This window comes from Nerophis lumbriciformis, linkage group LG01 (genome assembly GCF_033978685.3).
Source record: "Nerophis lumbriciformis linkage group LG01, RoL_Nlum_v2.1, whole genome shotgun sequence".
Taxonomy (NCBI): Eukaryota; Metazoa; Chordata; class Actinopteri; order Syngnathiformes; family Syngnathidae; genus Nerophis; species Nerophis lumbriciformis.
Genome location: NC_084548.2, coordinates 56979642 through 56997926, shown reverse-complemented (window position 1 = coordinate 56997926; position 18285 = coordinate 56979642). Strand labels below are relative to the sequence as shown.

The following is an 18285-nucleotide window of genomic DNA, read 5'->3' as shown; positions in this document are numbered from 1 at the left end:
AGGGGTTTTGTGACAGCTGGTAGGCTGGGTGAGACCTTGCCAACATAATTCACCATTCCCATGAACCGGCGGACCTCCTCCACATTGTGAGGTTCTGGCATGTTTTTAATGGCGCTGATTTTGTCTGGAACAGTCTCGATTCCTGATGCGTTTATGTGGTGTCCAAGGAATTTCACTTTTTCCACTGAAAATTCACATCTTTCATTGAGGGTGAGGACCGCTTTTTCACACCTTTTCAGTACTTCCTGCAGCCTTTCATCATGCTCTTTTTTGTCTTTTCCATAGACTAAGATGTCATCTGCATGGCACAGAGCGCCCTTTGCCCCTGCGATTATTTGTGAGATTCTCAGCTGAAAATGCTCAGGCGCGGAATAAATGCCGAAGGGGAGCCTCTGAAAGCAATATCTTCCAAGGGGGTAATAAAAGTTGTTAAAGGCTGTGATTCTTCATGTAGAGGAACTTGCCAGAAACCAGATGTTGCATCTAATTTCGAAACGACTCTTGCCCCCTCCAGCTGCGCCAGTGTCTCATCAACTGCAGGCAATATGTGTCTTTCTCTGCACACGCTGTCGTTAAGTCGGGTAAGGTCCACACAAATGTGAAGTTTCTTATTTGGCTTGGGGACCACTACCATCCCCGCACACCATTCAGTTGGCTCCTCAATTTTTCTTATGACCTCCATTGCTTCCATCCTGTCTAACTCTTCTTTAACTTGTTCTTTCATAGGTAATGGAACTCTGCGCGGGGCCGAGAGAGCATAAGGAACTGCTCCATTCTTCAGTTTTATCTTGTAGCTTCCTTGTAGCTTTTACAAGCCCTGAAAACACTTTTGGGAACATAGCTCTGTCTTGATGGCTCGCTTCTTGTTTCTCCTCCTGTACTGAAGCTACCTGTTGAACCAGGTTCAGTTTTATTAAAGCAGGAAGTCCCATTAGTGGCATCACCAGATTTGTCACCACATATACATCATGCCTTATTTCTCTTTTTTCTGTTTTAATGTGTGCTTTCATGATGCCCAAAACCTTCAATGGACAGTTATCTGGAGCTTTAATCTTTTTAGGTGGTGTCTTCAGCCTGCCATCACGTGCTCTCAAGTACATGGCAGATGGAATAGCTGTAACTGAGGCTCCTGAGTCCAGTTTAAATGTTACCTTCTTTCCGTTGAGGCTGATTTCTTTTAACCATTCCTCTTCAATTCCTTCTGTTTTACTGTCCTCATGAAAGCTATGTCGTCTTCTGTGTTGCTGTCCACTATAGCTTCCACTTTTTGAGATGATCTGCAGACCGCAGCGAAATGTCCCTTTTTTTTGCATTTTCGACACTCGGCCTCTTTGGCTGGGCACAGTTTCCAGGGGTGTTGTGGCGTTTTGCCGCACCTTGTACATTTCTCATTATAGTATGTCTTGTTTACAGTGCTTGGCTTGGACGTTAACTGCTCTGGTCTGCGTGGGGGAGCTTGTCTATATTGTGTTTTCCCTCTGTTGTGTTTATGGCATCCACATTAGCACCTTTAATTGCTGTGTGTGTCCCTCGTAGCAGTTGCTGTTGTTTCTTTATTTCTTCCTGCTGCCTGACCTGAGTTATTGTTTTTGCCAGCGTCAGGTCTGGGTCTGACTGAAGTCTCTCTGACAGCCTGGAGTCTCTTATCCCGACCATTATGCGGTCTCTTATCATTTCCTACTTTAAGGCACCAAATTTGCAGTGTTCTGCCAGTTTATGCACATCTGTGATAAAGTTCTCTGCAGACCCGCCTTGTTGTTGCTGTCTGCTATTAAACTTAGCATGTTCATAAATGACATTGTGCTTACCCACAAAATGTTCATCAAAGGCTTTTGTCACCTCTGTATAGACTGTCTTCTGTTGGTCGCTTAGTGGCAACGTAGTGAGAATGTCGTCACTCTTTTCACCCATCACATACAGTAGGGAGTTGACCTGATAGTCGTCCTCTTTTCCGCTCAATCCTGAAGCCATCCTGAACCTCTCGAACCGTCTCAACCATTGCGGCCATGAGCTGGGCTCCTCGAAGTTGAAGCTGCCAGGAGGCACGATGGAGAATATTTGATCTGTCATCTCCCGTCCTTATCCGGGCTCCGATGCGGATCCTCTGCTCTCCGTGCTCACCGTAGCCTAGCGTAGCTTAGCCTGCCGCCGGCCAGGTACACAATGATGACCTCGGCTGGACTATTTCAGCCTCACTTTTCTCAACTACACCTACTTTTTACCCACAGTAGGTTTGCCTACTTCTGACACCATGTTGTAGTAGTGTTTATATGCTTGAAACAGACTCCAGAGACTTCATGTAAACTTCACACAGCTTCCATTACTCGTGTTTGTTAATCCACACTGTTAATCCCCACAACACACTCAACGGCGCCCCCTCTGGACGCTATGTGATAATGTACTTAACATCTGTACAAAAGGCTCACCAATGGGGAGTTGTTTAACTTGATTGTCCCGGTAAAGACAGCGCCAAGATTAGCCGCCGTGTTATTGTTAGCACTGTTCACACTTAACCCGGAAACATAAGAATAGAAAATAAGACACCTTCTGCACTGTAATACATATAATACATAAATACAATTGTATTTAACACTTAGAGTAGAATATGCTTAGTTTTTTTTGTTGTAATCTGCAATGGAGTGAAGCCTCAATATTTGAAGCCTGATGTGGCAAGGTACAGTAAATCAGGGGGTTGTTATCCTGTATTATTTGAATATCTTTGTACCACACACTAACAAGGTGCCTTTATGGCCTTTTTAAGTTCAAACATAATTTATACAAGATGTATAAATAGGGGTCTCTGCTCCATCTCTATTAGTTTGGGGTCCTTAGCCTGAAAATGTTGACAGCCCCTGCAGTAAAGCGAAGGATGTATGTTAATATGAGCATTTCAAATTGATGTATTGTGTGTCTGTCTGCATGGTATAGATTTAGTTGTTCTATTCCATACTGTAACAATGCAAAATAGCTACTATATATTTTTTTATAGAATATATACATTAAAAAAAAAACCTTATAAAGTACATTTTTAATATACGTATTTAAATATAAATATAGATATTTGAAACAATGAAAACACAAAGGCGAATAAGCGGTAGAAAATTGATGGATGGATGGAACAAAATCATCGCAAAACACATCAGGAGTCAGACCCGCTTTGCTGCAACGTCTCAAATAACCGTTTGGTGGCACTGTGACATACTGAGCCTTGATTTCTGGTGTTTGTTTACAAATCGACCACTTCCGCCCTACTTTCGCATTGTCTGTCGTCACCAACTGGCTGCAAAAATGACACTTTAGCACAGCAAAGATGACACAGTAGTAAATAATAACTTAGTGTGTGAATTAATATTTCTGGCAGTGGTATTTTTCCTTTGATGTTTCGTAGTCGTAATGTGAACGTATGTAGCATTAGCACGTTAGCATCCATCCACGTAAAATACGATGCCTCTCGCACCTGCTAACCAGTCTCAGCTAGTACGTGCTTGTCAGAAGGATGAATATTATCAAACTTTCCTCCGAAACAACACAAATGAAGCCTTTCAGACGCTTGCAGGTACGTTTTTGCTGGGGTTTGACCTGGATTTGTCTGACATTTTGGCTGCACCTAAAGTGGTAGTGTTTATGTAAGGTTAAAACGCATTAATTGACCATTGCTTTCTCACTCACAACACGTTTGTCTATAGTATACAAACACAGCAACTGCATCTCAAGCAGTTGTTTGCTGGCTGTTTCGTATGGCATCAAACATTTGACTGGTTTACCTTTTTTTACGATTATTATTCGTTTTTTAATGTTGTTGTTACTTTGTTTTAGGATCAAAACGATGGCTAGACTGGAGGAAAGAAGTTGAGCTGCTTTCAGACGTCGCCTATTTTGGTTTAACAACACTCACAGGTAGTATTTGGGGTCTTTTTTAAAGGGGAACATCACTTTTTTTTTAAATTGTATCTACCATCCATAATCGTTATGTAAGACAAGAATAAATATGATTTTCTTTTTTAATGCATTCTAACTAGTAAATAATCACTAGCAAAAGTCAGCTAACAATGGAGCCAATGTGAGTCACTCTATTCCGCCTTTAAAGCACTCTAATATAATCTATAAACCTCCATCAACTTTTTATTTTCATGTTGCAAGTATTTCTGTAATGTATACTAACAGGCCAATTCATAATAACATGTACCCGGTAATACTTACGTATTTTGGTCATTTTAAGCATACAAGTGTGCGTTCATTTCACAGACCGTTGGCTTTCCCTTCCAACAACAACAACTATTACTCATGGCAGAGTTTGAGAAACAATTAAGACTATGTTGGGACAAATTATGATCCAGAAACTTATATTTTTTAGCTTGAATATGAGTAGGATGAGCTACAAGTTTTAGAAGCTGTGTGCTTAACAGATGCCGCTATAGTGAAACACTAAGCATCATGTCGCAGTATTGCTACGTGCTAAACAAGATATACAAACTCGGAACATAATAAACCGATCACTTACTGTACAGTGTCTGGCAGGCCGACTGATGGGATGTTTATATCTTCCCGTTTAGGTAAAGAATGAATCATAATCAGCTTGGTGGTAAAAAAAATTAAATAAAAGTGCTGTCAATGAGCGTCTTTTCGTGTCGTTCTCACCATCTCCGGGTCTGAGTTGGTTGTCAAAGTTGACCAACTTCTTGGTTTATGTCCACAACCTTTTACTATCTAGATGAGAGGCATGATTTATAATCTATAATTAACTTTCACCAACTCAGAGGTGAAGCAGCAGCTCAGTATGTCAATATAGCAGCAAAAGCTAGTTTGCGCTCTGTGATCACAGCACCGCTAAAAATAGTTTGTCTGCGTTAGCGCTTATAATAGCAACATCACTAATACTTGGTTAATATTCAGCTCACGACATGTAAATGGAGTATTGTTGGCGGTTTTTGGATGTTTTTAGTGGGCTTTATGGGCAGAATAGGGTACTTCCATTAGCTGCATTGTTACCCACCTCATACTTGACGTATTTTACGACTTAAAATGCATAAAAAAAGAAACACATATGTGTTATTTTCTTAAATAAGAATTGTGAATGATAGACCAAATCTATCCATCCATCTCCCCCCAAAAGTGCAGTTCCCCTTTAAGGTGTGGTCCGCCTGAATGACTTACTCAGGATAAACAGAATGTAGGGCAGCACACTTATAATATTGAAATTGTGTTTTCATTAAGATACAACTGATTGAATTAAGCAAACTCTAATAAAACTATTTGGTTACAAAGGCTCCTAATTTAGCTGCTGATGTATGCAGTAACATATTTCTGGTTGTATTATTTTATCAAAACACTAAAACAATGTAAACAAAATAGTACAATCACATTGAACACTTAACAATAATCTCTTAAAATAAGGTTGCGGAAATAAGGAATATGTAAGAAATGCCTAATAAAGTGTAAAAAAATAGTGCAAAGTGTGAAAATGTAAAGATAGAGAAACCTGATAAGAACTATTTTCTGCAGGTTTAGTGGCAGTAAGTTACAGCTGTGCTCTAAAAGGTGAGCACGGCTGAGGTGGTGTGGTATTAGCGGTCTTGTCTTGCATCATTTACAGACCACATTGGTCTGACTACGGTCCCTTTGGAAAAATCCAAAAACTTTCCAGGTGACTTTTCCTCTTTAATGAACAATTTCTTCATTTTGACTTTCTCTTCTCACTCCATGCAAACAATCAGGCAAACTTGATAGTTGATACTGTTACCTAATCGGCCGTTAGTGTGTCACTCCCCCACTGACCAGTGTCACTTCCTGTGTTGCTCGGTTACCAGAGAGCACGTGCATTTGTTCGTGCAACCAACCTTGCTTCTATACGTTCGCTTTCTTCCGACAAAGAAGGAAACAAATCACAGAGCATATTATCAAACTTGTTTTTTTTAGGTTTAGATTACGTGTCCATCGCGATATATATTGATATCGTTCTATCAACCAGTCATAGTCCCACACCATGGATGCCATGTTTGTCAACATTGCGCTACTATCAGGTAGGAGAAAAGGAGCGCTTGATCTGCTCACCCTAACCCACCCACAGCACTGTACGAGTAATCTCGTCTTTTTTTTAATTTAAATTTTATATATTTCTTAATGATATAGAATAATTCCTCATTGACCCGATTATTATCTGTCTGATATTTATTGTGCACCCCTTGTTCTCCTCTTTCAGCTACATTAAAAACACATTTTCACAAATTCACTCCTTTTTTTTTTTAATGCACAATTACCAACAGGTTAGTTTTGCTGTGCCCACTGAACCGTTTATAATGAATAATTCATTTATATTTTTTAACAATTCATCCTTTACATTATAATCCTTGTCAGGCTACCAAACCCTGGGTGAGGAGTACGTCAACATCATCCAAGTTGACCCCAGTCTAAGACGGGTCCCCACCCCAGCCCGACGAGGCGTCTTCGTCTTCTGTCATTCATTCCTGCCCTACCTCCTGGATAAGGTCTTGGTCTGTTTGGAGAACGAGCTAGAAGGCGGACAGGGGCCCGGCTGCGGGACCAGACGGCGACAGGTAGCATCTGGATGGTGGAGCCTGGAGCTTTGGCTAAGGAGATGCGCGCAGAGGGCTGTGGGACTGTTGTCAGAGCCTCAGAGGAGAAAGTGTGTGCCGGCCGTTTTTGTCCTCCGGCAGACACTGAGCCTCCTGCACAGATGCCACCTAGCCCTCTTTTACCTCAGCGGCCTTTTCTATCACCTGTCCAAGAGGACTGCTGGAATCCGCCACGTAAGTCAGTCCATTTACATATTTACTTCCAGTTCAAGATCCATGACCATTGGAGTTTTAAACACGTCAATAAATGGTTCCATCTTATTTGTTTCCATTCAAGGCGAATATAATAAAATGTGCACAAATGGAAGTTATCCTAACGCATTTGGTCCTTGTGTGTTGGTTAGTCCAGATAGGGCTAGGCGATAAAACTATATCAATATACATCGGGATAGACCCGTAATCGATATCTATTAAAAATGCGTCTGATGAAAAGGTTCAATTATTAAATTTTTTTCTTTGTCGGAAGAAAGCGGAAGTATGAGAGCAAGGTTGGTTGCGTGAAGAAAGGCATGTGCTCTCTGGTAACCGAGCAACGCAGTAAGTGATCACTGATCAGTAGGAGTGACACGCTAACAGCCAATCAGGTAACAGTATCAAATATCAAATTTGGTTGACTCTTTGCATGGAGTGAGAAGAGAAAGTCAAAATGAAGAAATTGTGAATACAATAGGAAAAGTCAACTGGATAGTATGGCACTTTTTATTGACCTTAGTCAGACCAATCCGGTCTGTAAATGATGCAAGGCAAGACCGCTAATGCCACGACACCTTAGCCGCGCTCACCCTTTAGAGAACAGCTGTAACTTACTTCTTGGCACTAAACCTGCAGGAAATAGTTCTCTCAGGTTTCTCTACGTTTACATTTTCACACATTGCACTATTTTCTTACACTTTATGAAGCATTTCTTAGATATTCCTTATTTTTGCACCTTCATTTTAAGAGCTTATTGTTTTTTGTTTTTTTTATTATTTTGTTTACGTTAAGTGTTTTCTATGCTTGGGTTGATATTTCCTTTCTGCCTTGATATCTAAGGGGATTATAATCAGAGGAAGTTACATTTCAAATAAAATACAGTTGTATTTTTTTTCTTATTTTCGATAGGTCATAAAAATATCAGTTATTATCGACATCAACCGATAAAATACACTACATTGTGATACAGTTTTCAGCCATATTGCCCAGCTTTGAGTTCAGATCAGTTTTTAACATGTATCTTAAAGGTAATTTGCATGATCAGAATGTCCACGATTGCTTGACTGTGAGGTACAGCTCAGTGTTTCCAACAGGACTGTAATCTATTTTTGGCATCAGTCTAATTTGTGTAACACTTGTAATTAAATTATTTTTTTTAAAAGACAACAACAATTTTTTACATACACAGTCTTTAAAGACAAATCTTTTGTGTTGTTGTTTGTGCACGATAAATATCGCTAACATTAGCATGCTAACCTTTTGCTAATTTTGCAGCCGTAGATCTCTGAGTCATATTACTTTGTACTTGACACATGCTAACCGTTAGCATAGTAACGTTTGCACTTCATTTCAACTGGCGCATATCGGCGGCTCGCGCGTTCTTCCGCGGCTTGCGCACACACGCAATTTCTCCCAAAATTGTTCATTTCCTCTTCTCAGCTGGTTCCACTCTGCTGTAACCTGGTTCCGGTAAACATTCTGTTGAAAGCATTTATTCCATTCCATCCATAGCTCGGTTGGTAGAGTGGCCATGCCAGCAACTTGAGGGTTCCAGGTTCGATCCCCGCTTCCGTCATCCTAGTCACGCCGTTGTGTCCTTGGGCAAGACACTTTACCCTCCTACTCCCAGTGCCACCCACATTGGTTTAAAAGTAACTTAGATATTGGATTTCACTATGTAAAGTGCTTTGAGTCACGAGAGAAAAAGTGCAATATAAATAAATAAAATAAATTCACTTCACTTCACTTCACATTCTTGTTTCACTACTTCACATTCAAGCTAGCTTAGCACCGCAGTTAGCATGTTCCCTTCTCCTCCTCCCTCCGTGTGTGTCCGGGCTAGATCTGCATTTTAGAACCGTCTGTATTACTTTTTTTATCTCTCGTAAATAATCAATATTTGGACGATGTGGACGATCGTTTCAGCATCGTCCACATTTTAATCGTGACGCGTCGGAGAATCTGATAATCAATATGTGTTTAAATGAATGGCACTACTATCCTGATTATTTTAGAATAGTATACTTTCTCCTTTTGTGCACTGTATGCATACTTGTCAACCCTCCCGATTTTCCCAGGAGACTCCCGAATTACAGTGCCCCTCCCGAAAATCTCCCGGGGCGACCATTCTCCCGAATTTCTCCAGATTTTCACCCGGACAACAATATTGGGGGCGTGCCTTAAAGACACTGTCTTTAGCATCCTCTACAACCTGTCGTCATGTTTGCTTTTCCTCCATTCAAACAACGTGCCGACCTAGTCACATAATAAATGCGGTTTTTACACACACATGAGGCATACTTGGTCAACAGCCATATAGGTCACACTGAGGGTGGCCGTATAAACAACTTTAACACTGTTACAAATATGCGCCACACTGTGAACCCACACCAAACAAGAATGATAAACACGTTTCGGGAGAACAGCCGCACCGTAACACAACATAAATACAACGGAACAAATACCCAGAATCCCTTGCAGCACTAAGTCTTCCGGGACGCTACAATATACACCCCCCGCTACCACCAAATCCCCCCCCCCCCCCATCCCCCGAATTCGGAGGTCTCAAGGTTAGCAAGTATGACTATATGTATGTATTGGTTTGTATTAATAAGAGTGCATGTGTGTCCAGCTGCGTGTCTCGGGATTGAGGGGCAATGATAGGACCATCAGGAGCAGCTACAGGCTCCTGGGAGCCATCTCCCTCATCCATCTGCTCCTGACGTTGTGCTTGCAGCTCAACAACTTCAGACAGAGACAAAGCGCCAGACAGGAGTGGAAGCTCTACAGACACCTGACTGACAAGTGAGTACAGTATTGTTGATGAGATTTACTGTACCGTAAATTCCGGACTATAGGCAGCCACTTTTTTTTCCTACAGCGGCTTATAAAATGGTGTGGCTAATTTGTTTTTTTCTTTGCTGGGGCCCAAAAAGCAAATAGTTGTCATTAAACACAAAGACAGTTAAATGGTGTGTTATTGTGTGTGCTGTGTCGCCATCTTTTGGACAAATTCGCTCATTGCAGGTGCTACTAGATGAATGTAAACTCCTGCTGTTTAAAGCTTTGAACCGGAAGTAGAAGTGCCATTCCGTCTTCTAAACGTCCATCGCGTTTCTACTCGAATGGATTCTTCATTCATCACTCCAAGCAACATTTTTAAGTTTTACAATATTACCAAACCTATTCTTACTTTCTAAACCATCCCATGTGTGTGATGTCTATGTGGGGTGTTTTCATGCATATTTGTACATGCTATCTTAATGTAATCAAGCTAGCCTCATTAGCATTAACTCAAATCCTACTTGTTTACAAGTATCTGTGTTATTATTATTAACTTACAATGGCATTCTTTTTGTATTGTTTCAGTTTTGTAATTTCATCAAAACAAGTTATTTAGTCTTTTTAGCGGATTGAAGAGCGAGCTTCCGCAGCTAGTGGGTCCATGACGATGACTTCTGTTATGTATGATCAGCCGTTTTACAGCCGTGTTACAGACACTGTTTGGACACAATTAAGGCAGTGGTTCTCAACCTTTTTTCAGTGATGTACCCCCTGTGAACATTTTTTTAATTCAAGTACCCCCTAATCAGAGCAAAGCATTTTTGGTTGAAAAAAAGAGATAAAGAAGTAAAATACAGCACTATGTAATCAGTTTCTGATTTATTAAATTGTATAACAGTGCAAAATATTGCTCATTTGTAGTGGTCTTTCTTGAACTATTTGGAAAAAAAGATATACAAATAACTAAAAACTTGTTGAAAAATAAACAAGTGATTCAATTATAAATACATATTTCTACACATAGAAGTAATCATCAACTTAAAGTGCCCTCTTTGGGGATTGTAATAGAGATCCATCTGGATTCATGAACTTAATTCTAAACATTTCTTCACAAAAAAAGAAACCTTTAACATCAATATTTATGGAACATGTCCACAAAAAATCTAGCTGTCAACACTGAATATTGCATTTCTTTTCACAGTTCTTTTTGACAGACATTTTAGTGAGAAACCTGAGCTTGTGCTTCACTGAGTTTATGAACTTACATTCTTATTTTGTTGAGGTATTATTCAATAAATATATTTATAAAGGATTTTTGAATTGTTGCTATTTTTAGAATATTTAAAAAAAAATCTCACGTACCCCTTGGCATACCTTCAAGTACCCCCAGAGTATGCGTACCCCCATTTGAGAACCACTGAATTAAGGTATGTAAATAAAACATTTCCTAAATATTTCTGTGTAAATTACTCATTTTACAACGTATATATCTGCTGCTTCATTTAGTTGGTGCGGCTTATCAATCAATCAATCAATCAATCAATCTTTATTTATATAGCCCTAAATCACAAGTGTCTCAAAGGGCTGCACAAGCCACAACGACATCCTCGGTACAAAGCCCACATACGGGCAAGGAAAAACTCACCCCAGTGGGACGTCGATGTGAATGACTATGAGAAACCTTGGAGAGGACCGCATATGTGGGTAACCCCCCCCCTCTAGGGGAGACCGAAAGCAATGGATGTCGAGTGGGTTTGACATAATATTGTGAGAGTCCAGTCCATAGTGGATCCAACATAATAGTAAGAGTCCAGTCCATAGTGGGGCCAGCAGGACACCATCCCGAGCGGAGACGGGTCAGCAGCGCAGAGATGTTCCCTGCCGATGCACAGGCGAGCGGTCCACCCCGGGTCCCGACTCTGGACAGCCAGCACTTCATCCATGGCCACCGGACCTGTGCCCCCCCCCCCTCAAGGAAAAGGGGAGCAGAGGAGAAAAGAAAAGAAACGGCAGATCAACTGGTCTAACAGGGGGGCTATTTAAAGGCTAGAGTATACAAATGAGTTTTAAGATGGGACTTAAATGCTTCTACTGAGGTAGCATCTCTAATTGTTACCGGGAGGGCATTCCATAGTACTGGAGCCCGAATAGAAAACGCTCTATAGCCCGCAGACTTTTTTTGGGCTCTGGGAATCACTAATAAGCCGGAGTTCTTTGAACGCAGATTTCTTGCCGGGACATATGGTACAATGCAATCGACAAGATAGGACGGAGCTAGACCGCGTAGTATTTTATACGTAAGTAGTAAAACCTTAAAGTCACATCTTAAGTGCACAGGAAGCCAGTGCAGGTGAGCCAGTATAGGCGTAATATGATCAAACTTTCTTGTTCTTGTCAAAAGTCTAGCAGCCGCATTTTGTACCAACTGTAATTTTTTAATGCTAGACATAGGGAGCCCCGAAAATAATACGTTACAGTAATCGAGACGAGACGTAACGAACGCATGAATAATGATCTCAGCGTCGCTAGTGGATAAAATAGAACGAATTTTAGCGATATTACGGAGATGAAAGAAGGCCGTTTTAGTAACACTCTTAATGTGTGACTCAAACGAGAGAGTTGGGTCGAAGATAATACCCAGATTCTTTACTGATTCGCCTTGTGTAATTGTTTGGTTGTCAAATGTTAAGGTGGTATTATTAAATAAATGTCGGTGTTTAGCAGGACCGATAATCAGCATTTCCGTTTTCTTGGCGTTGAGTTGCAAGAAGTTAGCGGACATCCATTGTTTAATTTCATTAAGACACGCCTCCAGCTGACTACAATCCGGCGTGTTGGTCAGCTTTAGGGGCATGTAGAGTTGGGTGTCATCAGCATAACAATGAAAGCTAACACCGTATTTGCGTATGATGTCGCCTAGCGGCAGCATGTAAATACTAAAGAGTGCAGGGCCAAGAACCGAACCCTGAGGAACTCCGCACGTTACCTTAACATAGTCCGAGGTCACATTATTATGGGAGACGCATTGCATCCTGTCAGTAAGATAAGAGTTAAACCATGACAAAGCTAAGTCTGACGTGTTTTGATACGCTCTAATAAAATATTATGATCGACGGTATCGAAAGCAGCGCTAAGATCAAGAAGCAGCAACATAGATGACGCATCAGAATCCATCGTTAGCAGTAGATCATTAGTCATTTTTGCGAGGGCTGTCTCCGTAGAGTGATTTGCCCTGAAACCGGATTGAAAAGGTTCACAGAGATTGTTAGACACTAAGTGTTCATTTAGCTGCTGTGCGACAATTTCTTCGAGGATTTTCGAAATAAAGGGAAGGTGGGACACCGGTCGGTAGTTTACCATGAGGTCAGGATCAAGGTTAGGTCTTTTGAGCAGAGGATGAATAACCGCTTTCTTGAATGCTAGGGGAACAGTGCCAGAGGAAAGTGATAAGTTTATAATATTTAGCACTGATGGACCTAATAATACAAAAAGCTCCTTGATAAGTTTCCCAGGAAGTGGGTCAAGTAAACATGTTGTTTGTTTTATCCCACTTACACGCTGTAATAGTTCCTCTAATGTTATTTCATCAAAAAGAGAGAGACTATTTTGTATTGCAGTATCCGTCGTAGATACAGTTGTATCTGTGTTCATAGAACCCAGTTGTAGCTGGGATGCGTTGTCTTTAATCTCCTTTCTAATGAGTTCAATTTTCTTATTAAAGAAATTCATAAAGTCATCTGCCGAGTGGGTGGAGCTATTGGGAGGAGTCCCTTGTTGGGTTAGCGATGCTACTGTACTATATATATACCAGTGCGCTCTATAGTCCGGAAAATACACTACAATGGCCGCTTTTCACTGCATCCAGTTTTTGTTTTTAGTCCACAGCAAACCCAGAAGTCAAAGTCCAAGGCCTCTCACTGCATCCTCTGTCTGGAGGAGCGCAAACACCCGACCTCTACCCCTTGCGGACATCTTTTTTGCTGGGAGTGCATCACAGAGTGGTGCGACACCAAGGTAACGCTCATGTCATGTAGATTATAAATTATATCAATTTCGCCAACAATAGAGCTTTTGATATGATCCTCATAATGCATGTTAATGACACATTCTAGCTGTGTTTCGCAGATTTGACAGCGCAACAAAGCTTCCTCGCAAGCCAGCTAAACAGCACAAAACCACCAATCCTCCACTAATTCGATGGTGGAAAATAAACAGTTTTTCACAAGTACTATTGTCACTGGAGGACTACAGGATGAGGAATAGCTAAACATGCAACACTACACACCTGAGGAGGATACAAAAATGCACCGCTAACCGCTAAGCAAGAGCTCTTGAATGTAAACAAGGGTCGGCGTATAATCACAAATATTAACAGTAATGATACCAAATATTGTATTAGAATATGGTCGCTACCAGTGTTTGTAATAACGACGTTAGTAAGGCCGTTACTTTTACTTGTAACGGTAATCTAATTAATTTTAGGTATGTTACAACGTCATTAGCGATAGCTTTATGTAACTGCTTTTGATGTGGTTTTACAGTGGGGCAAAAAAGTATTTAGTCAGCCACCGATTGTGCAAGTTCTCCCACTTAAAATGATGACAGAGGTCTGTAATTTTCATCATAGGTACACTTCAACTGTGAGAGACAGAATGTGAAAAAAAATCCAGGAATTCACATTGTAGGAATTTTAAAGAATTTATTTGTAAATTATGGTGGAAAATAAGTATTTGGTCACTTCAAACAAGGAAGATCTCTGGCTCTTACAGACCTGTAACTTCTTCTTTAAGAAGCTCTTCTGTTCTCCACTCGTTACCTGTATTAATGGGACCTGTTTGAACTTGTTATCTGTATAAAAGACACATGTCCACAGCCTCAAACAGTCAGACTCCAAACTCCACTATGGCCAAGACCAAAGAGCTGTCGAAGGACACCAGGAAAAGAATTGTAGACCTGCACCAGACTGTGAAGAGTGAATCTACAATAGGCAAGCAGCTTGGTGTGAAAAAAATCAACTGTGGGAGCAATTATCAGAAAATGGAAGCCATACAAGACCACTGATAATCTCCCTCGATCTGGAGCTCCACGCAAGATCTCATCCCGTGGGGTCAAAATGATCATGAGAACGGTGAGCAAAAATCCCAGAACCACACAGGGAGACCTGGTGAATGACCTGCAGAGAGCTGGGACCAAAGTAACAAAGGTTACCATCAGTAACACACTACGCCGACAGGGAATCAAATCCTGCAGTGCCAGACGTGTCCCCCTGCTTAAGCCAGTGCATGTCCAGGCCCGTCTGAAGTTTGCCAAAGAGCACATGGATGATACAGCAGAGGATTGGGAGAATGTCATGTGGTCAAATGAAACCAAAATAGAACTTTTTGGTATAAACTCAACTCGTCGTGTTTGGAGGAAGAAGAATCCTGAGTTGCATCCCAAGAACACCATACCTACTGTGAAGCATGGGGGTGGAAACATCATGCTTTGGGGCTGTTTTTCTGCTAAGGGGACAGGTCGACTGATCCGTGTTAAGGAAAGAATAAATGGGGCCATGTATCGTGAAATTTTGAGCCAAAACCTCCTTCCATCAGTGAGAGCTTTGAAGATGAAACGTGGCTGGGTCTTCCAGCATGACAATGATCCCAAACACACCGCCCGGGCAACGAAGGAGTGGCTCCGTAAGAAGCATTTGAAAGTCCTGTAGTCTCCAGACCTCAACCCCATAGAAAATCTGTGAAGGGAGTTGAAAGTCTGTGTTGCTCGGCGACAGCCCCAAAACATCACTGCTCTCGAGAAGATCTGCATGGAGGAATGGGCCAAAATACCAGCTACTGTGTGTGCAAACCTGGTAAAGACCTATAGTAATCGTTTGACCTCTGTTAATGCCAACAAAGGTTATATTACAAAGCATTGAGTTGAATTTTTGTTATTGACCAAATACTTATTTTCCACCATAATTTACAAATAAATTCTTTAAAATTCCTACAATGTGAATTCCTGGATTTTTTTTCACATTCTGTCTCTCACAGTTGAAGTGTACCTATGATGAAAATTACAGACCTCTGTCATCATTTTAAGTGGGAGAACTTGCACAATCGGTGGCTGACTAAATACTTTTTTGCCCCACTGTATGTCGACAACAAGACGGCGTCGTAAATGCGGCAAGTTCAATGCACAACGTATCTTTTTTCTAGTGAAAGCAACAAGCAGCACCGCACTAAAATGAACTTGAAATCAACGTATGCACACGTACGCAATGGGGAAAAATTCATAACAAATTAATGATTGAAGTGACAAACTTACTTGCCACACAAACAATACACCGTTTGTTGACAAGAAGATACGACGGCCATTGAAGCACATTCAATCTCTTTACTAATCAGAGTTCACTGCATGAGAAATCAGCGAGAGCAGCCAGAAGAAGAAGGGACTTTGCAGCGACCAATCAAATGATCTCCGGGGAGCGCGGTGCGTGGTCGTCCTTGCTCTGCGCTAGGGTTTCTAAACTTGCAACCCGTTGAAACCCTCTGACGTCACACGTCGCTAGCCAACAAGCTCCGCCTTTTAAAAGCACACACACGCACATTGTGCTCTCATATGAAACGTCTCTCAACTGCATAAAATATTTGAAGGTTTTTTCTTAAGTAAAGTATTAAATACTTTTCCTCGTAATTAATTACATTTATTAAAGAGTAATTCCGTTCGTAATTCAGTGACTTTTTTGGTAAAATAACGAGGTACTATAATAAATTACTTTCTAAAAGTAATTTTCAGAACACTGGTCGCATCTACAATCATCGATATGTTTTATTATCACAAAATCATTTTTTGTGGCGTTTTTTATGAACTCAGGAAAAAAAAGCCAATATTAGTTTTTGCTTTTGTCAAAAATGTTTGTCCTATTTATTTTATTATATATTTTACATTTAATCAAACGGAGTAAAGATATATCTTTTTTTAATTAATATTGCTTAATATTTATATAATAATTAATATTTAATTAATATTGTTACATCACCATCACAATCTGATTATATTAGTGATCAAATATTTTTCATAATTTAATGATGTTAATCATTTCAAGTATCAGCGTAAGTATGAGCAATACTGCCCCTGTAACTGCTTCGTACTTGATACCCAAATTTGTAGTATTGCCCAGAATGTATCCAAACAACATAAAAATAAGTGTATTACATTGTAAGAGTGTAGATAGATGTCACAACAGAAAGTAACCAGATATTAACAGTAAATTAACAAGTATATTAATGACAAAATGATGCAACCGGAAATAGCGTAAACGGTTATCATTTATGTGCCAAATGATATATTGTGATATATATCTTTATTGCAAGAGGCTGTAACATATATTGTATTGTGAATGTTTGCATGTTTTAAATAGGCCGTCCCTAATCGACAGTCATGTGACCAAGACCTGAATATTCCATCCATACCTTTAATTGTTGCTTACTCCCAAAGCGATTTTTCCAATGTTCAGTTTCGGTTGTCAGAATGTGTTGTTTACATGTTTTAATTGAAAAGTAGTCCCCCGAAACTAATCAAATTAGTATTAGCATGTTGAAGCTTTCATAGATGTTTCCTTTGTGTATGAAGTTGTTCCATGTTGTATGTGTGTATTATTTGCATGACTTCTCACAGGCTGAGTGCCCGCTGTGCCGTGAGAAGTTCCAGCCTCACAAGCTAGTGTACTTGAGGAACTACAACTAGAGGTCTACGCACCACACCATGCTGGTGAACTGTCATTTATTCCAATATACTTGAAGACATGACTAACATGTTGTCTCTGCCAACCTATGTACTGTATGTCACTCTGCCATAGGACAATGATGTGCTTTTTTAATTAAAATATGTTTGATTGTAAGACTACTGAAACTAATGTTGTCCAAAGAGCAGCTCAAGGGTCATATGTGGCCCACAGCACAAATATTAGCATTCTAATATTAGCATGCTATTTTGTTTTTGTGATGATTTTGCAGGTATACACCTGACCTCAGCGTTAAATATTGTGTTACTTAAGGAATGATACCTGTTAGCATACTAATGTTAGTATGCTAGTTTTTTGTTTTCTTATAGCTAATTTTGACATGTTGTAATACTTGATGCATGCTAAAGTTAATAGGCCAGCATTTTAAACAATTTTTTCAGGTCCTCAGAGTAATATATTTTGGTACCTGACACATGTCACAGTTAACTTTTTAGCATGCCAGTTTTGTTTAGCTAATTTAGCAGGTGTCATATATTTTGGTATTTAAGTTATGCTAACTGTTAGCATGTCACCTTAGTACTTTTTGCATGCCAGCTTTTTTAAGCTCATTTTGCTCATATTTTGTGTTACTTTACACTGTCTGGCCAGCGTGCTAACTAGTTTTGGCTCTTTAGAAGCATACACAAAATTTCTACCGGAACTGCATTTTCTATATCTGTGGAAACAAATGTATACATGGTACTGGTTTTGAAGGGGAAACTACTCAAATGTCCCCGGCATCCTTTGATTCGTCAGTCTGTGGACCTCCAGTGGAAAAAGTTTGGTTTATATGAATTTAGTATGGTATCCAACAAAATGTTGCTGTGTTAGCAAGTGTATTAGGAAAAAGTATTCAGTTACAAACGTGCCCGCATCATTCAACTAATTCCGTCTTAAGCTTAACAATGTTAATTTCTCGAACAAGTTCTCTGTGTGTATATGTATTGGCAGTCA

The 18285-nt window shown here is 40.2% G+C and overlaps 1 protein-coding gene across 2 annotated transcripts in view; it reads left to right on the top strand.

Moving 5' to 3' along the window:
- The first annotated feature begins 3220 nt into the window (after window positions 1-3220).
- renbp (renin binding protein) overlaps window positions 3221-18285 on the top strand; it is an 85565-nt gene continuing 70500 nt past the window's right edge. The window contains exons 1-6 of one of the 2 annotated variants that reach the window (XM_061987929.1): window positions 3221-3556; window positions 3817-3897; window positions 6355-6767; window positions 9418-9590; window positions 13448-13583; window positions 17226-17714. In XM_061987929.1, coding sequence (XP_061843913.1) covers window positions 3445-3556; window positions 3817-3897; window positions 6355-6767; window positions 9418-9590; window positions 13448-13583; window positions 17226-17294 — 984 coding nt within the window. In that variant the 5' untranslated portion in view covers window positions 3221-3444 and the 3' untranslated portion in view covers window positions 17295-17714. Of the gene's footprint in view, window positions 3557-3816; window positions 3898-6354; window positions 6768-9417; window positions 9591-13447; window positions 13584-17225; window positions 17715-18285 lie in introns of those variants that run through there. The other variant, XM_061987883.1, reaches the window with a different exon arrangement.